We start from the raw sequence: 18,253 nt of genomic DNA, 5'->3' as shown, positions 1-18,253 counted from the left end.
AGATGGCTGGGTATAGTCACATAATATACACCCAATTTCAAAGAAAGTGCAGTTTCAGCAAGGAAAACTTTCTACAAAGTCTTCACACAACCACACACACACACATCCACACAGTAAAGTGCAAGTGCGCTTAACTCCACCATTGATTAGAGTCTCTGATAGAGAGAGTGATAGAGTGATCCCTCTTCACCACTCTCAATTACAAAAGCACAGACATCTGTCTCTATTATATGCCTCTAAAACACGGAGGCTTTGCTCTCTGCTGTGCTACATTAAAGCAACGAAACATCAATCTTACACCTTAAGACCTGCTTTGTCTGTTCCCACTCCACCTTCTCAGCACACACACACACACTCACTGGGCCAGATATCACCGCATTACCCCACACTATTCTTGGCTCTAGGTCCCAGCTGGGCATTGAGACAAGAAACTCAGATCTCAGGAGCACAAACTTGCCTACACTGCAGAAAGGGAGCAAAACTGGATGTTTTACAGGTTGCTCATAGAGCAAGATCATTTAATTAACGTTGTCGTTGTGTACAGAGCAAAGATTGGAATAATAACATCTGTCCAGTGAAATGGTACAGTATCTACTGTAAGAGCAGTGGCATCATATGCCGTCTCCTTAAAATTTTTTTATGATTTTTTTTATTTTTTCTTTACTATTTTCTGTCCTCTGCTACTAAAGCTTTTCTGACCTACAAACCAGTCTCACCCTCTTGGTCTGTACTACACATTAGTGATGAAACAGAATATGAACAGTTTATTCTAAATAAACAGAAATGAGTTAAATGGATCTAAATACAGAAATAAATATAAAGATATATAGATATAGAATACATAGAATATACACCGATCCTTTCCCTTGTATGGTCTTATTTACACTGCTGATCTATATCTCAATACATCTATTGATTCATTTACAGTATATTTAGTTCTTCAGTTCCTTGAGGAAATAAAACGAGACAGGGAGCAAAAAAAATAAAATAAAGTATTGAGACCTACAGAGAAAGAAGGTGAAAGAAATATTGACAGCTAGACAGACAGACAGAGAGAAAAACAGACAGACAGACAGACAGAGAAACAGAGGGAGACCACCTACATACTCCTTCTCTGAGTCACATTCGAAAGTTCCCCCTGCTGAGGCAATTATCACCCACGCTGCTAGCCTTGCACCCACACGGGCACCTGCAGAGGGCATCGTGACTAACCTCACTAGGGCACTAATGGCCACTTGTGTGTGTTTTGAGGACATATGTGCAAGGACAAGCAGGAATAAGTACGACTTGGTGATGATAACGTTTACATTTGCGTATAAGACATTTAGCCCATATCCTTATCCAGAGTGACTTAGGGGGCTTTCACACTCTTAGTTTAAAACAAATCAGAGCAGTTTGAATGAAGAATTGGTAATGTGAAAGCTGTAATTCGGATCCGGAATTACACTGTAGTTCTGAACCTGAGTCTACCTGTAAGAGATGGTCTGAGTTACACCGGAGCGCTGAAATATTTACACTGGGAAAATTATGTCCATTTAGAGATGGGTTAGACAGGTCAATTTTCTTTCCTCCTTATTCGGATTATTCATATCATTATCATGTAGCTTATGGCTCCAGGGCTGCCAGATTGTGATATGAACGGTTCTGGTTGTAATTAGCACATTAATCACTGTCCATTTGGTTTAATTTAACAATATGGCTTCCACCCTCATTAAACAGCAGCTTAAAAAATTGCACTGGATCCAACACATCCTATTATTTTGCTTTTTTAAATATAGTGACTGACAGTTAATTGTATTAATGTAACCACAAGATATTAAATCAAGATCACATAGGGATGTGGACTGTTATATCGTTCATTTAATTCATTCGTTACTATTTTGAGTTGATTAAGGAATAAAATAATGCCAGTGGTTTGGTTAATGTGATACCTCTCCTTTAAAGAAAACAAGCTGCTTAAGTATTTATCTGTTCCGCTTAAGCACACATCAAGAAAGTATACTGCATAATTTCATAATGTTTAATATGTTATTTTTCATATGTTAAATATATTTGCTTATCAAGATGTCCATAATGTCGCTGATTAAACCTTTTTTTGTGGACAGTAAAGTCAATCACATAAGACATGGCTCTATTCAACTTTACTGTGTATCCAATATTCACATAACATCTAGTGTTTATGTCTGTTATGTATATGACCTTTTAAAAAGTCCCCCTTAATTGAGATTGTGCCAAATGTTTGTATGTAGATGTAGATAAGAGTTTAAACAAGTTTATTTAGGAATTATTTAGACAGTTTACTAATTTACATATCATTCTCTAGATATGAATCTGCTCTTTCCTAATAAGAAATGTCACTTTAAAGGTTTATCTGCATTGCGAAAAAAAAGAGCTGTGTCTCAAACACACTTCTCTGTCATGTCTCAGAAGGAGAAAACCTTCGTGATGTACCCTTTATTTGCTTCGTCGGCCTTGGTGGCAGACGGTGATTAACCACACAGTAGTCTCAGTGTGTTAGCCGTGGGCGACGTTGTGGAGATCCAGAGATGATGGTGTCTCTGTGGGAAGAAGGTCTGTTCCTTTATCATTACTTTGTTCCTGAGACTTTCCTGAACTTTATTTCAAAGGTATTTAATCCATTTTTCATCAATAGACTCATAGACATAAATATTCTCTCTCTTTTACCCTTTTTTAATTACTCTCTATCTATGAATTGAATAAAGAGGTTAGGATCTGCCTCAACTTCTTATCCTCCTAAACCACCATTATGTTCAACCTCATCTCAGTCAAACACAAGTACAACCTCCATCACACAACTCAGTCTCTCAGTGTGTATTCCTACACATTCATGTGCACTTTTTCAACTCTCTCAAATAGGGTTTACACTCCCTCTCTGTCTCCTCTCTTTTCCTCTACCAGACAACTTCCCTCCCACACCATCATACACATACAGAACAGAGGATAGAAGCTCATTCACCCATACAACACTGGTGTCTCCCGGCTCTCACACGCACATGCACACATACACACAACACATCAGTGCACACTCACCTCTATTTCCCATACGGTCTGCATTACACAATGCATATTGCTCACAGCACATTGGCACTGGCCGATGTCTACTCATCTGCTCTACCGAGTGTTTAATTAAATCTCATGCTCAAGATACGCAAATCCACAAATGGAAACAAGGATCTACTGAAAAACTCAAGAAAACTAGTTTCATTGTGATAATGTAGCCATCTGTCAACATTTTATCTGCAAAGAAATCTTCACGTATGCCGATCATTGTAAAGCAGACATTTTCACATAATTAGCAGCATGTTACTTTATAAAATTGTAAAGAGAGGAAATTTCAAGGGCTGAAACAGCTAATCAGTGAATATAGAAAGTATGATTATGTTAGTAAGCAAAACAGTATTGTGCAGATTGAATTAAAGAGTCAGATATACAGTACGACATGGATACAATAGAGGACATTTACAGTAAATTATATGTGTGGTGGCCAGGGAATGCTGTATTGCAGAATTCAGCCACAGCACCGTCCAATAAGTTTTCTCAGACCACCACATGTTCATTATTAAGCTTTCAACCTGGTGAGGAATATTGTGAAGTATGTATATTAACGTGCTTTTAACATGTCCAGTAGTGTCTACTACCAAGAACTGGTTTATTTGATCATTAATTGATTCATTATCATCAACTATACTTCAATTATTTAGTAACTACCCTGTTTACTAAGCAACATGTATAGAAATTCTCTACAATTGTAAAGAATAAAAAAGTTTTCCCTATCAGTCTTGGTAGTGGACCCTGCCGTATATTTTCAAGCAACCTAAATTTTAAGGCTCAATGATTGCTGGGTCGCCTCCTCTCAGAGTCATACAGCAGAAGCATGATGGATGAAAGCAGATGGAATGACTGAACAAACCTCACCTTGGTGTGGTAGGTGTTGGTGCTCTTGGCTAAGGCACACTGGCGATCCACCAGGAAGCAGTACCTCCTCCTCTCCTCAGTCAGGGCGTTTTTGTAGCCCTCGGCGATGTGGCTGTCCAGCTCACTCTGCCTGCTACTGATGGCCTCCACATACTGAATGACAGGGAAGGGGTGTGAGGCCGAAACAAGACAGCCAAGCCTGCCCTGAAGCCTTCTCTCAAGACAGGCTGAGAGAAAGCTCAGACTTTGAACAACATTCATATAAGCATGATGATACAAGGCAATGTGAACGTGCAGCATACAGATTTCTGAAGCTAAATGAACTGCAAAGCTGGCAATGGATGCATTCAATGAGCTTGGCTGATTTATCAGATGAGTTATGAATTATATGGCCTTGGCCTGTTATTATATGAATGTTACTACTAAGTATTTGACTGTTAATTGTTATAACTAAGTATGCACGATTACGCAAACTCACTATTAAGCTACAGTGTAGTGTCACGTTGTCTTGTGTTTTAAGTAAACAAAAAAATGGCTGTCTGATGTAATGCCAAGCTCCCTGCTACTCTGTTGGCCAATGCCCCTATGCCCTTCAACAAGGACACAGCGGTACAGACGTCAATGTTTTCCAACAACACATCAACACACACACACACACACACACACACACACACACACACACACACACACACACACACACACACACACACACACACACAGACACCTAACTTGATCCAGAATAAGGGTTACACTGAGTAAAGGTACATGTGTGGGGGAATATTTTGTGATTCCCCCCTGCAAAGTGTTAATGAACATAGCTGAGCTCACTAAAAATATTCCAAGGTCATTATCATTACTATTACACTCGCTAAGTGCTAAGAAATATTAAATCCAATCATTTATACTTACATGACTCATGAAATTTCAATATTACACAAAGATAACTCAAATAAATGCAAATTCCATTCCATGATTTTTAAGAGAAAGCTGTCCAAACCTACCTGGCCCTAGGTGCAAATGTAATTGCCCAAAGAGCTCGAAAAACAACACATCATGCACAATCTATAGAGATTCAAGAACAGATGAGAAACAAAGAAATTGACTATTTCTAAGGCTTTGGGACTCCAGTGAATCAAAGTGAGAGCCATTATTCACAAATAGAGAAAAATTGGAACAGTGGTAAATTAGTCCAAGAGCACAATGACAACTCACATAGGAGCTCATAAAAGAACCCAGAACAACATTTAAAGAACTGTAGGCCTCACATGCCTCATGGCATTCATGGGAGAGTTCCACAGCAAATGCCACTGGTGACCAAAAAACAACACAAAAGCTTGTCTGATATTTGGTAAAATATCCCCAAGACTTTTGAGCAAATATTCTGTGGACTGATGGAGCAAAAGTGAAACTTTTTTGGAAGGTTTGTGTCTGTTACATCTGGTGTAAAAAAGCATTTTATAAAATGAACATCATACTAACAGTCAAACATGGTGGTGGTAGTGTGACGGTCTGGGGCTGCTTTGCAGTTTCAGAACCTGGACGATTTGCTATAATTGATAAAACCATGAATTGTGCACTCTACCAGAAAATCCTGAAGAAGAATGTCCACGTTCATGACCTCAAGCTCATTCACACTTGGGTTATGCAGCAGGACAATGATCTGAAACACACCAGCAAGACCACATCTGAATGGCTCAAAAAGAAAAATGAACGTTTTGGAGTGGCCTAGTCAAAGTCTGGATTTAAATCAGATTAAGCTGCTGTGGCTTACTGTTCATGCTCAAAAACCCTCCGATGAGGCTGAATTAAAACAATTCTGCAAAGAACAGTGGGCCAAAATACCTCCACATTGATGTGGAAGACTCATTGCAAGTTATTGCAAATGCTTGTTTGCAGTTGGCACAACCAGTTATTTGGTTTAGGGGCAATTATATTTTCATACCCATGGAGGTTTAGACAGCTTTTTTCCCTTAATCCTTGAAATAATCACTTAGAAATTGCATTTTGTATTTACTCTGGTTATCTTTGTGAAATCTTACATTTTTTTGATGATCTGATTTATTTAAGTGTGACAAATATACAAAAAATAAAAAAACAAACAGGAAGGAGGCAATTTTGGTAGTAGTGGTGAAACAGCAAAAAAGACTGGGGTAAACTCTAATACAACTGTGGCTTGTCGGTGATGTTAAGGAGCTCTGGGATGAGATATTGAGGTCATAGGATTTCCACGCATGACTGTGACACAAAGGGGAAGGAGTCATGGTACGTATTTACACAATAGAGCATGCATATGCCAAACAGTATACTATTTCATCCTGATGTTTTGTACATGTTTAAAATAAACCAAGCCCATTTTTAAAATAAGTCAGTAATAAGTAGGCACAGTCAGAGAAGTCAACAAAAGCAATAAGGGCAGTTATTTAGTGCAAACAGCTATAAGTTATGACTAGCAAATAATAACCAAATACTGATGTTCCCGTGTACACTGCAAATCATTAACCTCCAATGTAGTACTGTACTGTAAGTGATGCTCATTCCACTGCTCAATCTAACATTTGGTTAGGACGATAGCTCAAAACATTGTGGAGACATAAGGAATTACATTTCTTGTTTCAAGTTGGTATGTTAAAGTACATGAATTTAATTATATTACACCTTGTCAGTGCAGCTGTATGAGCATGTAAGTCTAGACAGTAGAACTCGAGTCAGACTGGCTGATATCCACACACCAGTGACTCTCTCTCTCTCTGTCTCTCTCTCTCTCTCTCTCTCTCTCTGTCTCTCTCTCTCTGTATATATATATATATATATATATATATATATATATATATATATATATATATATATATATATATATATATATACATACATACACATCTCCATTACTGCAGAGGATCCAATCAAAATAAGAGCAAGAATCTAACTAGTACAGTACAACAATCATAGCGATGAGGCATAACCAGGGCAAGAAGACCAAAAATGGGAAGAGTCAAGAAGGTGAAAAAAGGTTAAAAAAAAAGCAATAATCAGGGTTATACTGGGTCAACATTCTGTCCCCCAACTGACTGTAACATAGAGCATGTTAAAAGCCACCATTAAAAGCTTAACATCAAGACTTTAGTCATTCTTGCACAGAAAGAGTCGGCTTCATTTACAGGCAGTTATTAAAACTGGTCTTAAGCAAGTGGGATTGGTTTTAAGGTTTTTATCCAGTTTAACTACATCTAACTCACTACAACCACAATTTCCACACTTTTGAAAGATATTAATTTTTTTTTTATATTAAGATATAATATTTTAATATGACAGTCTTGAATAATGTATTCTTATAAACGAGTAAAAAAATGAAAGATTATTTAAAAAAAGGCTCTGTTTCTACTGTACCTTGAAATAAGAAGCATCACAGATCATTCTGAGAGACACACTTTCAGAAAGTATATTGGATGATAAAGTGCAACTCAACAAATATTTTACACACTAATGAATGCTGATGTAGATTTTTAAGCTCTTCACTCATAGTTAGATTTTAATATACACAGTTATGTGGATGATGATCCTAGACCTCTGACAAGCATGATCAATTTTAGTGTGCAGATGTGATTTTTTATTTATTGTTTAAAGCAAGTACACAGCAACTATAAAGGATTTAAATCCTCTGCAAAATCTAATCCTTGGGCTCTGAATCTAGGTCTGTTGTGTTATAGTGTGATGGTAATATACATGCGCTTCTACTAAAAAACATTTTGATTAATGTGCCTCAAGCTCATTTCTTACAGATAACTGAGCTGGGAAGAGAGACTCTGGGTCTCATAGCAGTGTCATTCAGTCATTATAAAAGAGATATATGCTCACCCCCGCACACACAGAGAGCCGTAAGCATTGTTGTGTCATTATTTCTTTTCACAATGAGAACCATTCGAGTCCCTCTTATCCTTCACCATGTGACCTCATCATCAGATCCACTGCTGCAAGCAAACCGCAAACATTATGCTTTGTCTTGTTATGCTTGTGAGGACCTTGTAATGCTATAATGCACCTACATTTATCCTTAAAACAAAAAACAAAAAAAACTGCTTCCTAGAACCCTAGAATAAATCTGCAATCATTTTCTGAGATTAATTTGACAAAAAAAAAAATAAAAAATAGCATTAGATTCAGATTTGAGTTTCAGATCATGCAACTACCTAGTGTGTGTGTGTGTGTGTGTGTGTGTGTGTGTGGGGGGGGGGGGGTGCCTTACATGTGGCCAGCTGATCTCATCTGCCGCATGACGCACAGCGGGAACTAGCAGCATTGGCATGTAAAATTTATACGCTGATTTCACACTGAGCAGTGACCGGAACACACACACACATACACACACACACACATACACACACACTCACACACAAATTATTCAGTGCAGATGTAAGCACTGTCAATCATCTGCAAGTGACACACAACAAACTGAAAGGAAACATGAATCAGGGTGACCAGAGTAAAGGTCTGTCCATAACACACACACATACACACACACAAACACACAATCTCTCAAGGGTTCTCCCAGAGGATAGACCTCAACTGCTAATCAGCTAAAAATAGCTGAGTTTTCTGAAGACCCAGGAACTGTTGCAAAGACCTGGCAGCTTCAGATATTGATTTGCTAAGGCTCCACATTGCAGATAGCAGATACTGCTGTTGGAGTCAAGTCCAAAGATCACTTAGTAATTACTTTATACACACGACACAAACTCCTGATATCAGAAACTTTTGCCAGCTGTTAAGCCCTCAGCAGCGATCCAAACTAGTAATCACGTCTGTGCTTATACTATACAAGATGTGCAATCATGTTAATGGGAATAGTTGTAGTCTGATCTGCTATTGCATGCGATCGAGGTTACGGTGGAGATCCGGGTTTGATTCTTGCTATAGGCAGCATCTGTTCTCGCAAATTACAAACGTGTTACGAAGGCCCCCTAACGTGCGGGGACAAACCATGTGGCACAACAGAGTGGCACAGTATTTTTTCTGCCTTTAGGAGGAGCTGAGCTCGAAAACCAACAATGCTAAAACCATCTGTGCCTCTGTCTACATAAATGTGTACAGTTTATACACACATTATGTCTCTCTTTAATTCAGTTTCTACTGAGGATGCAAAAATCGGCAGATTTGATTCCCCTGAAATCGCAGTACATATAAACCTGAGGGCTACTTGGCAAACCACATCAAAACACCTCCTCCTTTAACCTGCATTCTTTTATAACATGACACCTGTGGAGTGTTTCAACAAGCCCAAACAGCCCACACCATTCACATGTCACACTTCGACATGAAAAAAAGTGTTGCGCCTCCACTGTATCATTAGTAGCCCACCCACTGTAAGGGCAGAACAGACCCCAGGTAAGTGTAAGCTACATCTCAACACAATCTGGTCTGGTGAGAGGCGTTTGTGTCCAACAACTCTGAGACAAAGCCACAAACCTACATAGGCAGAGTGGGTCTCTTTAACAAAACACTTTGAGAGTGGGCTGGAATATATACAGTATTTATACAACAGTTAGCTATAGTGGGGGGCACGGTGGCTTAGTGGTTAGCACGTTCGCCTCACACCTCCAGGGTCGGGGTTTGATTCCTGCCTCCACCTTGTGTGTGTGGAGTTTGCATGTTTTCCCCGTGTCTCGGGGGGTTTCCTCCGGGTACTCCGGTTTCCTCCCCCGGTCCAAAGACATGCATGGTAGGTTGATTTGCATCTCTGGAAAATTGTCCGTAGTGTGTGATTGCGTGAGTGAATGAGAGTGTGTGTGTGTGCCCTGCGATGGGTTGGCACGCCATCCAGGGTGTATCCTGCCTTGATGCCCGATGACGCCTGAGATAGGCACAGGCTCCCCGTGACCCGAGGTAGTTCGGATAAGTGGTAGAAAATGAGTGAGTGAGTGAGTGAGTTAGCTATAGTCCACTAATTTGGGTGGACAACAGGCATTCAAGTGCACTGATATTTAGTATAACAGCATTCTTGTTTGTGTGCTAATGCTTTAAATAAATACATTAATATATTTTTAATTTTAATTAAATTGTAAGTTCGTGTGCCTGTGCGTGCATGCGTGTGTGTGTGTGTGTGTGTGTGTGTGTGTGTGTGTGTGTGTGTGTGTGTGTGCGCACTCGTGTTGTACAGTAGACGTCTAGTATAACATTGAGAAAAAAGAAATAAAAACAGGTTTTTCTTAAAATTATTTTGTCTTAACGGTTCTTGGTGCCCGGTTCTAGTTTGGTTAACATGACTAACTGTATCAGAAAGGAAGGCTTAAATTCGAATCTATCGCTTATCTGTCTCCCAGTTATCTTTCAATCTCAAAACTAAATGTCTCCAGTGTATCACAAAAACAGCAGAATTGGCCTTGCAGTTGCTGTCAATACTTTCGGAGAGGTCTGTATCAGTCGTGTGAAGAGATGATGGTGAGGCTTGTCTAAATGCCAAGAATGACTTTTACCTAGGTGATGAGACAGCGATTGATGTGGATGATGGTGATAATCAAAGAGATAAAACTTTATAAACTTTTAAACTTTCAATTTTCGACAGTAGGTGAGGTGTCTTTCAACCCTAACACGTTTTGTGTAAGCAGCGCCTGAGAATTAATGAGAAATTCATTAAATTAAATACTGACATATGGTATAAACTGGCCATATGAGGAAAACCGCATCCATGCTGTAAGAGCAAATCCAGCTGAGAAGCCCATAGAGGCCAAACTTAAAAAATTCTCCCATTCAGCGTTTTTGGAAAAGCCCTTTAAAGCTGGATTGACTATTTTGAGTGGGCATGGCATCTTTACCTGCATCTCATTATCTCTATACTTGGATGCGTTCTTGCTGCCTTGCTGGCTTTTCCGACGCAATTTCTTCAGCTCTGCCTGGCACTTCTCCAGACTTTCTCCTTTGCTCCGGTGCTCCATCTGGTATTTCTTTAAAGCGGCCTGAGGGACAAAACCACAACCGACAAAAAGTATTAAAACACTCTATTTTAAGGTCCTAACAAGCCTTTTGTGTATCCACAATAAAAAGAAACAGCAACGTGTCAATATCCGCTCACCTTGCTCACTTTTTCACACTTTTTGCCCAATTTTTAACCAATTCATTCATGTACAAGGCTAATTCTGCTTTATTTATATCTAGTCTTTGTTAAAGAAGAAATGTCGATGTGAAATTCTTTCAAAAAGAATAGAAAAGTCTGACTTGGCCAGTAAAATTCTCTGATTCTAAACTTTTACTATCATTTTAGAGCAAAAAGCATGGGATTTTCTCTGAAGTTTTTATTTGAAGAGCTTTAAGTCTATCTTCACAATTGTCCTCTATCTTACAACCAAAATGTCATTGGTTTAGACAGCATTTGTATTTTTTGAGAAGTACTCTTCTGGTACTTCTCACTATATTTAGATTATTACACAACATATGTATATGTAGGCCAGTAATCTCGGGTCACATGGGAACAAGAACCAAGCTCAGAATGTTCATTAAAGTATAAGGTCATTAAAATCATTAAGACCTTAGAAAAGATGCCCCACCACTGATTTACATTAATTTAGACTCGGCAATACTCCACATAACAGATTATCCCACACTACATAAGGGTTTTATGGGAAAGAGCCAGAAATGTAAATCTCTGCAGACTTCACATGATTACCTTTTTCCATTAGATGTATAATTCTGCCTAAACTGCTGAGGATAATAAGATAAAGCAATAGCTTTAGAAAGATGTTTATGCATGGTTTAATAATATCTTAACTTCTGTATGGTGTAAATTGGACTTTAAATTTGGACTGTGAATATTTGATTAAATAAGTAAGTTAGGAGATCTTATATCCAGGAGAATACCATGGAAAACTAATACTGTGCCATGGAAAATAAACTGCAATAAAATAAAATAGAATGAGGAGATATACACAGGAGGGCTGTTACAACATGGTGAAATCAAGTTTGTGTTACCTTTTTAAAAACACACACCAGATATCAGCTAATTCATGATGACTTTAAAAGTAAGTACAAAAAAATCATACTGGACAAAACCACATAAATCTACATACTTCAACACACTGGGATATAATGATTATAAAGAAGTGGGGGAAGGTGTAAAAATACATTTTCTGTCTGAAAGCTATGTAAATAACTAAAGTGTGGTAAAGTGTATCTGTTTTTCTGGTAAAAAGTCAAATAATGTTGTGGAGTTTTTTGCAACTTTGGAATTAGTTCCAACAAATTTAACAATTTGTCTGGGATTGTAACATACGTTTAGGTAGCGTGCATCCAGCTCGACCTTCTTCTCCAGTTCTGTGAGGAGCTCATTGTGGAAGGATTTCAGCTAAGAGACAAAAGCATACGTAAGTGATGTAATGACATTATCACTCACTCACTCACTCGCTCACCCAGTCACTCACTCACTCGCTCACTTGCTCACTCGCTCACTCACTCACTCACTCACTCACTCGCTCACTCACTCACTCACTCGCTCACCCAGTCACTCACTCACCCACCCACTCACCCAGTCACTCACTCACTCACTCACTCACTCACTCACTCGCTCACTCACTCGCTCACCCAGTCACTCACTCACCCACCCACTCACCCAGTCACTCACTCACTCGCTCACTCACTCACTCGCTCACTCACTCACTCGTTCACTCACTCACTCGCTCACTCGCTCACCCAGTCACTCACTCACCCACCCACCCACTCACCCAGTCACTCACTCACTCACTCACTCGCTCACTCACTCACTCACTCACTCACTCACTCGCTCACTCACTCGCTCACTCAATCGCTCACTCGCTCACCCAGTCACTCACTCACCCACCCACTCACCCAGTCACTCACTCACTCACTCACTCACTCACCCACCCACTCACCCAGTCACTCACTCACCCAGTCACTCATTCACTCGCTTACTCACTCGCTCACTCACTCACTCACTCACTCACTCATCCAGTCACTCACTCACTCGCTCACCCAGTCACTCACTCACTCGCTCGCTCACCCAGTCACTCACTCACCCACCCACTCACCCAATCACTCACTCACCCAGTCACTCATTCACTCGCTCACTCACTCACCCACCCACTCACCCAGTCACTCACTCACCCAGTCACTCACTCACCCAGTCACTCACTCACGCACTCACCCACTCACTCAATCATCTAGTCACCCACTCAACCAGTCACTCGCTAAATCACTCACCCACTCACTCAATCATCCAGTCACTCACCCAGTCACTCACTCACCCACCCACATAATGTTATCATTTTAGTTAAGCACTGTGGTGTTTGTCTAACTGGTGTCAATGTGTGACACTGATCAGAGAAGCCCCTAATATCTTTTAGCCTGATGGTGGATAATACTACAGACAGGCACCATTGTTCATGTGACATCTTGAGTTGTCACACCCTTTTCTTTCAGCACTACTGAAAGAGATGAAAGTTCCAGATAAGGTCAAAATAAAAGGACAGAAATAAAAACTGCTTGGGGTATTTAATGGCGTTTACACCACAGTGCCCTTGGATTCACAAATCTGACTGGTCAGAAGATGTAGTTCTGGTTGCAAGATTCATGATTCTATTAATAATATTAACTTAATATACAATGTTTTCAGTGCAGAGGTGTTTATTCTGCATTTTTGGAAGGGGTTCAATGTGTCAGTAACTATTCCACCTTCTCAGAATAGAAGGGTTTCTGTTTTCTCTGTAACATTTATTTGCCTTATAAAAATCAGACAAACAGGCTGGTGATGTGATGATTATTTGTAGCTACTGCAAGAGATAACTGGAACTGGTTATAATGACATTTCATAACATTAAATGCAAAGAAAAATAGATAGAAAGTACAAAATATTCAGTAATAAAACAGAGAAAACAGAGAAAAAGAAGAAGACAGAGAAAAAGAAGAAGAAGAAGAAGAAGAAGAAGAAGAAGCATAGCTTGATAGACCTCACTCCATTTAGTTAATTTCCAGTTTGATACACACCATGTCTTCCAGCTGCATCTGAATCTGTCTGTGGACTTCAGCCATCTGAAAGAGTACATCCCCTAAACACACACACACACACGCACACACATACACACGGAGAGAGAGAGAGAGAGAGAGAGAGAGAGAGAGAGAGAGAGAGAGAGAGAGAGAGAGAGAGAGAGAGAGAGAGAGAGAGAGAGAGAGAGAGAGAGAGAGAGAGAGAGAGAGAGAGAGAGAGAGAGAGAGAGAGAGAGAGAGAGAGAGAGAGAGAGAGAGAGAGAGAGAGAGAGAGAGAGAGAGAGAGAGAGAGAGAGAATACGTTAACACCCTGATGTACATGTACACATGCTCCACTATTTACATGCAGTAAACTCATGCGGATCCACATAAACAATATAAGCTGTGTGACACAAATATTAAAAGATAAAAAAGAAAGAGGAGAAAAGGAGGTAGAGAGAGACTGACTGATGAAGCTGGAAATTATAGATGTAAAATACAAGACAAGCAGCAGCGTACAGGTCTTTCATTAAGCACATACCAGACTATGGTATCAGAACATATATAATAATCATAGCAACAAATGTTTATTGCAGTAGCTGGAACAAATAAAAAAAACAAAGCAGGTGCAGCACATTAATATCACCAGCGCATTGTTTGCATAATGTGATCATTAGTCACAAAGCAACACAGTTATACAACAGTAATTCATGCAGCCAGGAGATGTGTGGTCTCGGTGTGTGAGGTATGCATGGTACCTACACGCAGCTTCTTCTGATTACGCAGAGCATTGTAAAAAAAAAAAAAGAACAAAAGAGCTGGTTTGAGAAAAAAAGTACAGTATAGCACTACACCTGGGGACACTATGAAGAAGATAAAACATTTCCCAGGGAGAATACAACATACACACTGAATACAGACATGAGTCTCCTCTAGCTGTTTCCCTCATAAACACAGCCAAATCTGCATTAATATGGACCAGAGTGGGATCTACCATAGATATTGTACCCTCCTAAAATTTTATTTTATTTTATTTATTTATTTTTTTTATCCATTGGACATGCAAGAAAAACTTGCAAAAATGTATGAAAAGTCACAAGGTTAGCCTTTGGTTAGCCGAGTGTACATACGATTTATTAATATATAATCAAACTTCATATCAGATTATTGCCGTAAATACGTGACAAATAACTTATATATGCCAGGTGGTCAGGGAAAATCCATCAGATGCCAATTATGACTTCTTTATCTAGAACATTTTTAGATAAATATATTTAGCTTTATGAAACAATAAATATAGTTCACCAATGCAACATGGAACTGTTTATATTTAATGACTAAATTTAATGTAATCTTGTTGATGCTGTCTTCCAGCAGAGATCATATTGTGTAAAAAGTTAGTTTAACAAATGAGGTCTGCCTACAGATCAAGCTGTTGGACAGCTATGTGACAGAATTAAACAATCAATTTAGTTTAGAATATGGTTTATACTGGAAGTTAAAATGCCCGCGATGCTCCTGTGAGACAGTCAGAATGGAATGTTTCAGATTTTAAAATGCTACGACTTAACATGTGGTTGAGAAACATAGAAAAAGGCAACATACTTCAGTTCAGGCCTGTAGTTTTCAGAAATATATAGATATGTATGTGCACACCACAAAAAAACAAAATGTCTCCATGTAAAGGGATTTCCCAGGTCACCACACATATACAATCTTATAAACAATCAATTCAAATTGTATTAATTGTATAAAGCTCTGCTTGGAACCTATTCTGAAAACCTAAATCCACAAATGGAACAATGAGAACCGTTTTTTAAGGGTGTATGCCTAAATCTTGGGCAATAACATGTACAAAAATTTTAAGGTGCAGTTGTCCAGAGCACTGTTACAGCCATCACTAACTACACTAAATATCAATAGTGAGTACGTATACAGTAGGATACAGATCACATCATCATGCTAGAGAAATGGCATTAAGCAGTGTTGAGTCATCTTCCCTGAAGTGAGTCTGTATTAACCTGGTTTTGGCCAGTCCAACACTGTTTTTTTTTAAGAAAACGACCAATAGTAGACACACCGATTTCTTTACAGGGAAAGGTGCTCACATATATGGGCACTGATGGTTTACATGAACAAACATACTCTCTCTCTCTCTCTCTCTCTCTCACACACATACAGTACACTCCCATTCACACCAATGTACAGCATGAACATGGACTTCATATCTCTCTACCTCCAGTTCTAGATTGAGTCACAGTGTTTGTTGTGTATTTGTGTCTGTGTGTGTGCTGTCTTAGTGCTAATGCAGTAGATATGTCACATAGCAATATAGATTAATGCACCTCTACCTACTGCCACCTGTTTGGTCCATTTCCAAACTCACTCCACCATACAGATCAATGAGACAGCCGTGCTACTGACTAATGTAAAATGAGAGTAGGCTGATATGCTTGAGGTTGCACACTTGCACAGCTTTCTGTCTGTCTGCCTCTTTCTATTTACTCGGGTCTCCTAACACATAAATCAATCATAGGCTTGGACTAAGGTCTAAATCTTTCTGTATGTTGAGTTCATAGATGCAAGCTACACTACATAATGGGTTTCATAAAGCATGGCCCTGTGGATCGTCTTATTATTTACGCCAGGTCAAATCCTGATCCGAGCTTCATTGTACTACACATCTAATCAGCTCTAAAGCTCAGAATAAATCTTTGGCAGTGCATGTGTGCACATGTATGTGTGTGTGTGTGTGTGTGTGTGTGTGTGTGTGTGTGTGTGTGTGTGTGTGTGGTCACAGATGAGGTATAGCTTAGTGTTCATTGCTGGATATGAGAAACCCAAAGGTTTTCTAGTCATCTGCCTCACAGGCACATAAATGAACCCTAAATCTGTGCTTCACTTGTCTAGAAATGATTATTTGATGATGGTTATTGAATGATTATTATACAGGCAATACAGTAATGTTGTTATGTAAACCATTCTTCAAACACAAACGTGTCCTTTGTACAATTAGATGGTGCCTAAAAAACTGTGCATGCAACAGGTTCTTTACTCAGTCACCTATTGCAATTCCCCGAAGTGTATTGATCACCTCATGGACCTCTGAGACTCAAATTAATCCTGTTGGATTAAGGCTAATGCACCGGAGTGGCTTGGGTGAAGCAGGAATAAGAAAAGCTCAAGACTTTATTATCATGTGTGTGCTTGTGACTTACTATACTTATGAGTGACACCATTCATAGAGTGCGTAGTGTGTGATGAGGCTTCCATTTCTTGCACACACACACGCACACATGCAGACACACACATCTTTAAAAACAGATGGACAGAAGGTATGAACCATTGTGTACCTTTATTCAGTGACCTTGCCCTTGCTGCCTTCATCTCTAATGTAGCACATTCCAATATCCTGTTTTTGGTCAGCAACACTGTGATCTAATTCCACTCCACCTGCTCCTCCTTCACTCCATCCACTTGTGCTCTAATCCGCTTACTGATAAGCAGCACTGATCACACAGCCAAGGCTTATTGGGCCTTCAGCATATTGTTGTTCTAGCTTAAAGGGTTTGGGCAATTAAAAATCTGAGCAATTAAAGCCAATAGCAGCGGTCGGGCGTTCAGCCAGCGATCGATGGCTGCAGGTCCTTCATTCTGCAGTGAAAGAATGTGGATTGGGCTTTTTTGGGGCCTGCAAGAGAATTCTGCTATTCAGACTGTCTGTTCCTTTTAGAGAGTTTGTAAGGATAAAGAAAGAAAAAGACCCAGTAAAAGAAAAGTGAAACAGAAGAATGACTGAACGAGAATGTTCCAGGTCAGGAGTGCTGAGAGATCTTTTTTCAGCCAGAGACCACTTTAACTGTGAAAACATTTCTTGGAGCATGTCAAAACAGATTTACTTCATGAAACCTATTCAAAAATATAATAACAGTAGGAATAGCAGTATTTTCTACTAAGATAACAAACATAAAAATCCTTGAACACTTGTCTATGCTTTGCAGACCCCACTTTGAGAACTGTAGTTCTAGATGATTAAAAAAAACGTTTATTTTTATTCACTTGTAAATGTGGATAAATATCCAGAAAACTGTAAAAAAAAAAACGACTAAGTTTTAGAAATCATTACGTCAGGGTTCTACAGTATAAGAGAGTCATGGTTAAAAAGTTTCTCATTTGGACTGAGATAAACTGTGAAAATATGGAGCAGTGTCAAAATTGTAAGATTTGCAAGTAACTCTTATGAATTTAAAAAATTTTTTTTATCTCCATTACACAACAGCCACTAACCTGAGAATGAAGGCTAATGCTTGCTTTCTTTTTCTAAGCTATGTCAAAGTGTACCTATGTTAACAAA

The 18,253-nt window shown here is 39.1% G+C and overlaps 1 protein-coding gene across 2 annotated transcripts in view; it reads right to left on the bottom strand.

Annotated features, from left to right (window-relative positions):
* baiap2b (BAR/IMD domain containing adaptor protein 2b) overlaps nt 1-18,253 on the bottom strand; it is a 49,055-nt gene that overhangs the window by 8,906 nt on the left and 21,896 nt on the right. For both annotated transcript variants that reach the window (XM_060895920.1, XM_060895929.1), the window contains 4 exons: nt 13,921-13,982; nt 12,194-12,265; nt 10,743-10,883; nt 3,937-4,089 (listed from right to left, as the gene is read on the bottom strand). In XM_060895920.1, the coding sequence (XP_060751903.1) occupies nt 3,937-4,089; nt 10,743-10,883; nt 12,194-12,265; nt 13,921-13,982 (428 nt within the window). The remainder of the gene's footprint in view (nt 1-3,936; nt 4,090-10,742; nt 10,884-12,193; nt 12,266-13,920; nt 13,983-18,253) is intronic.

The sequence above is a fragment of the Tachysurus vachellii genome, chromosome 2 (genome assembly GCF_030014155.1).
Source record: "Tachysurus vachellii isolate PV-2020 chromosome 2, HZAU_Pvac_v1, whole genome shotgun sequence".
In the NCBI taxonomy this organism is placed as follows: domain Eukaryota; kingdom Metazoa; phylum Chordata; class Actinopteri; order Siluriformes; family Bagridae; genus Tachysurus; species Tachysurus vachellii.
The sequence above is the reverse complement of the archived record's forward strand: the minus strand, read 5'-3'. Positions and strand labels throughout refer to the sequence as shown.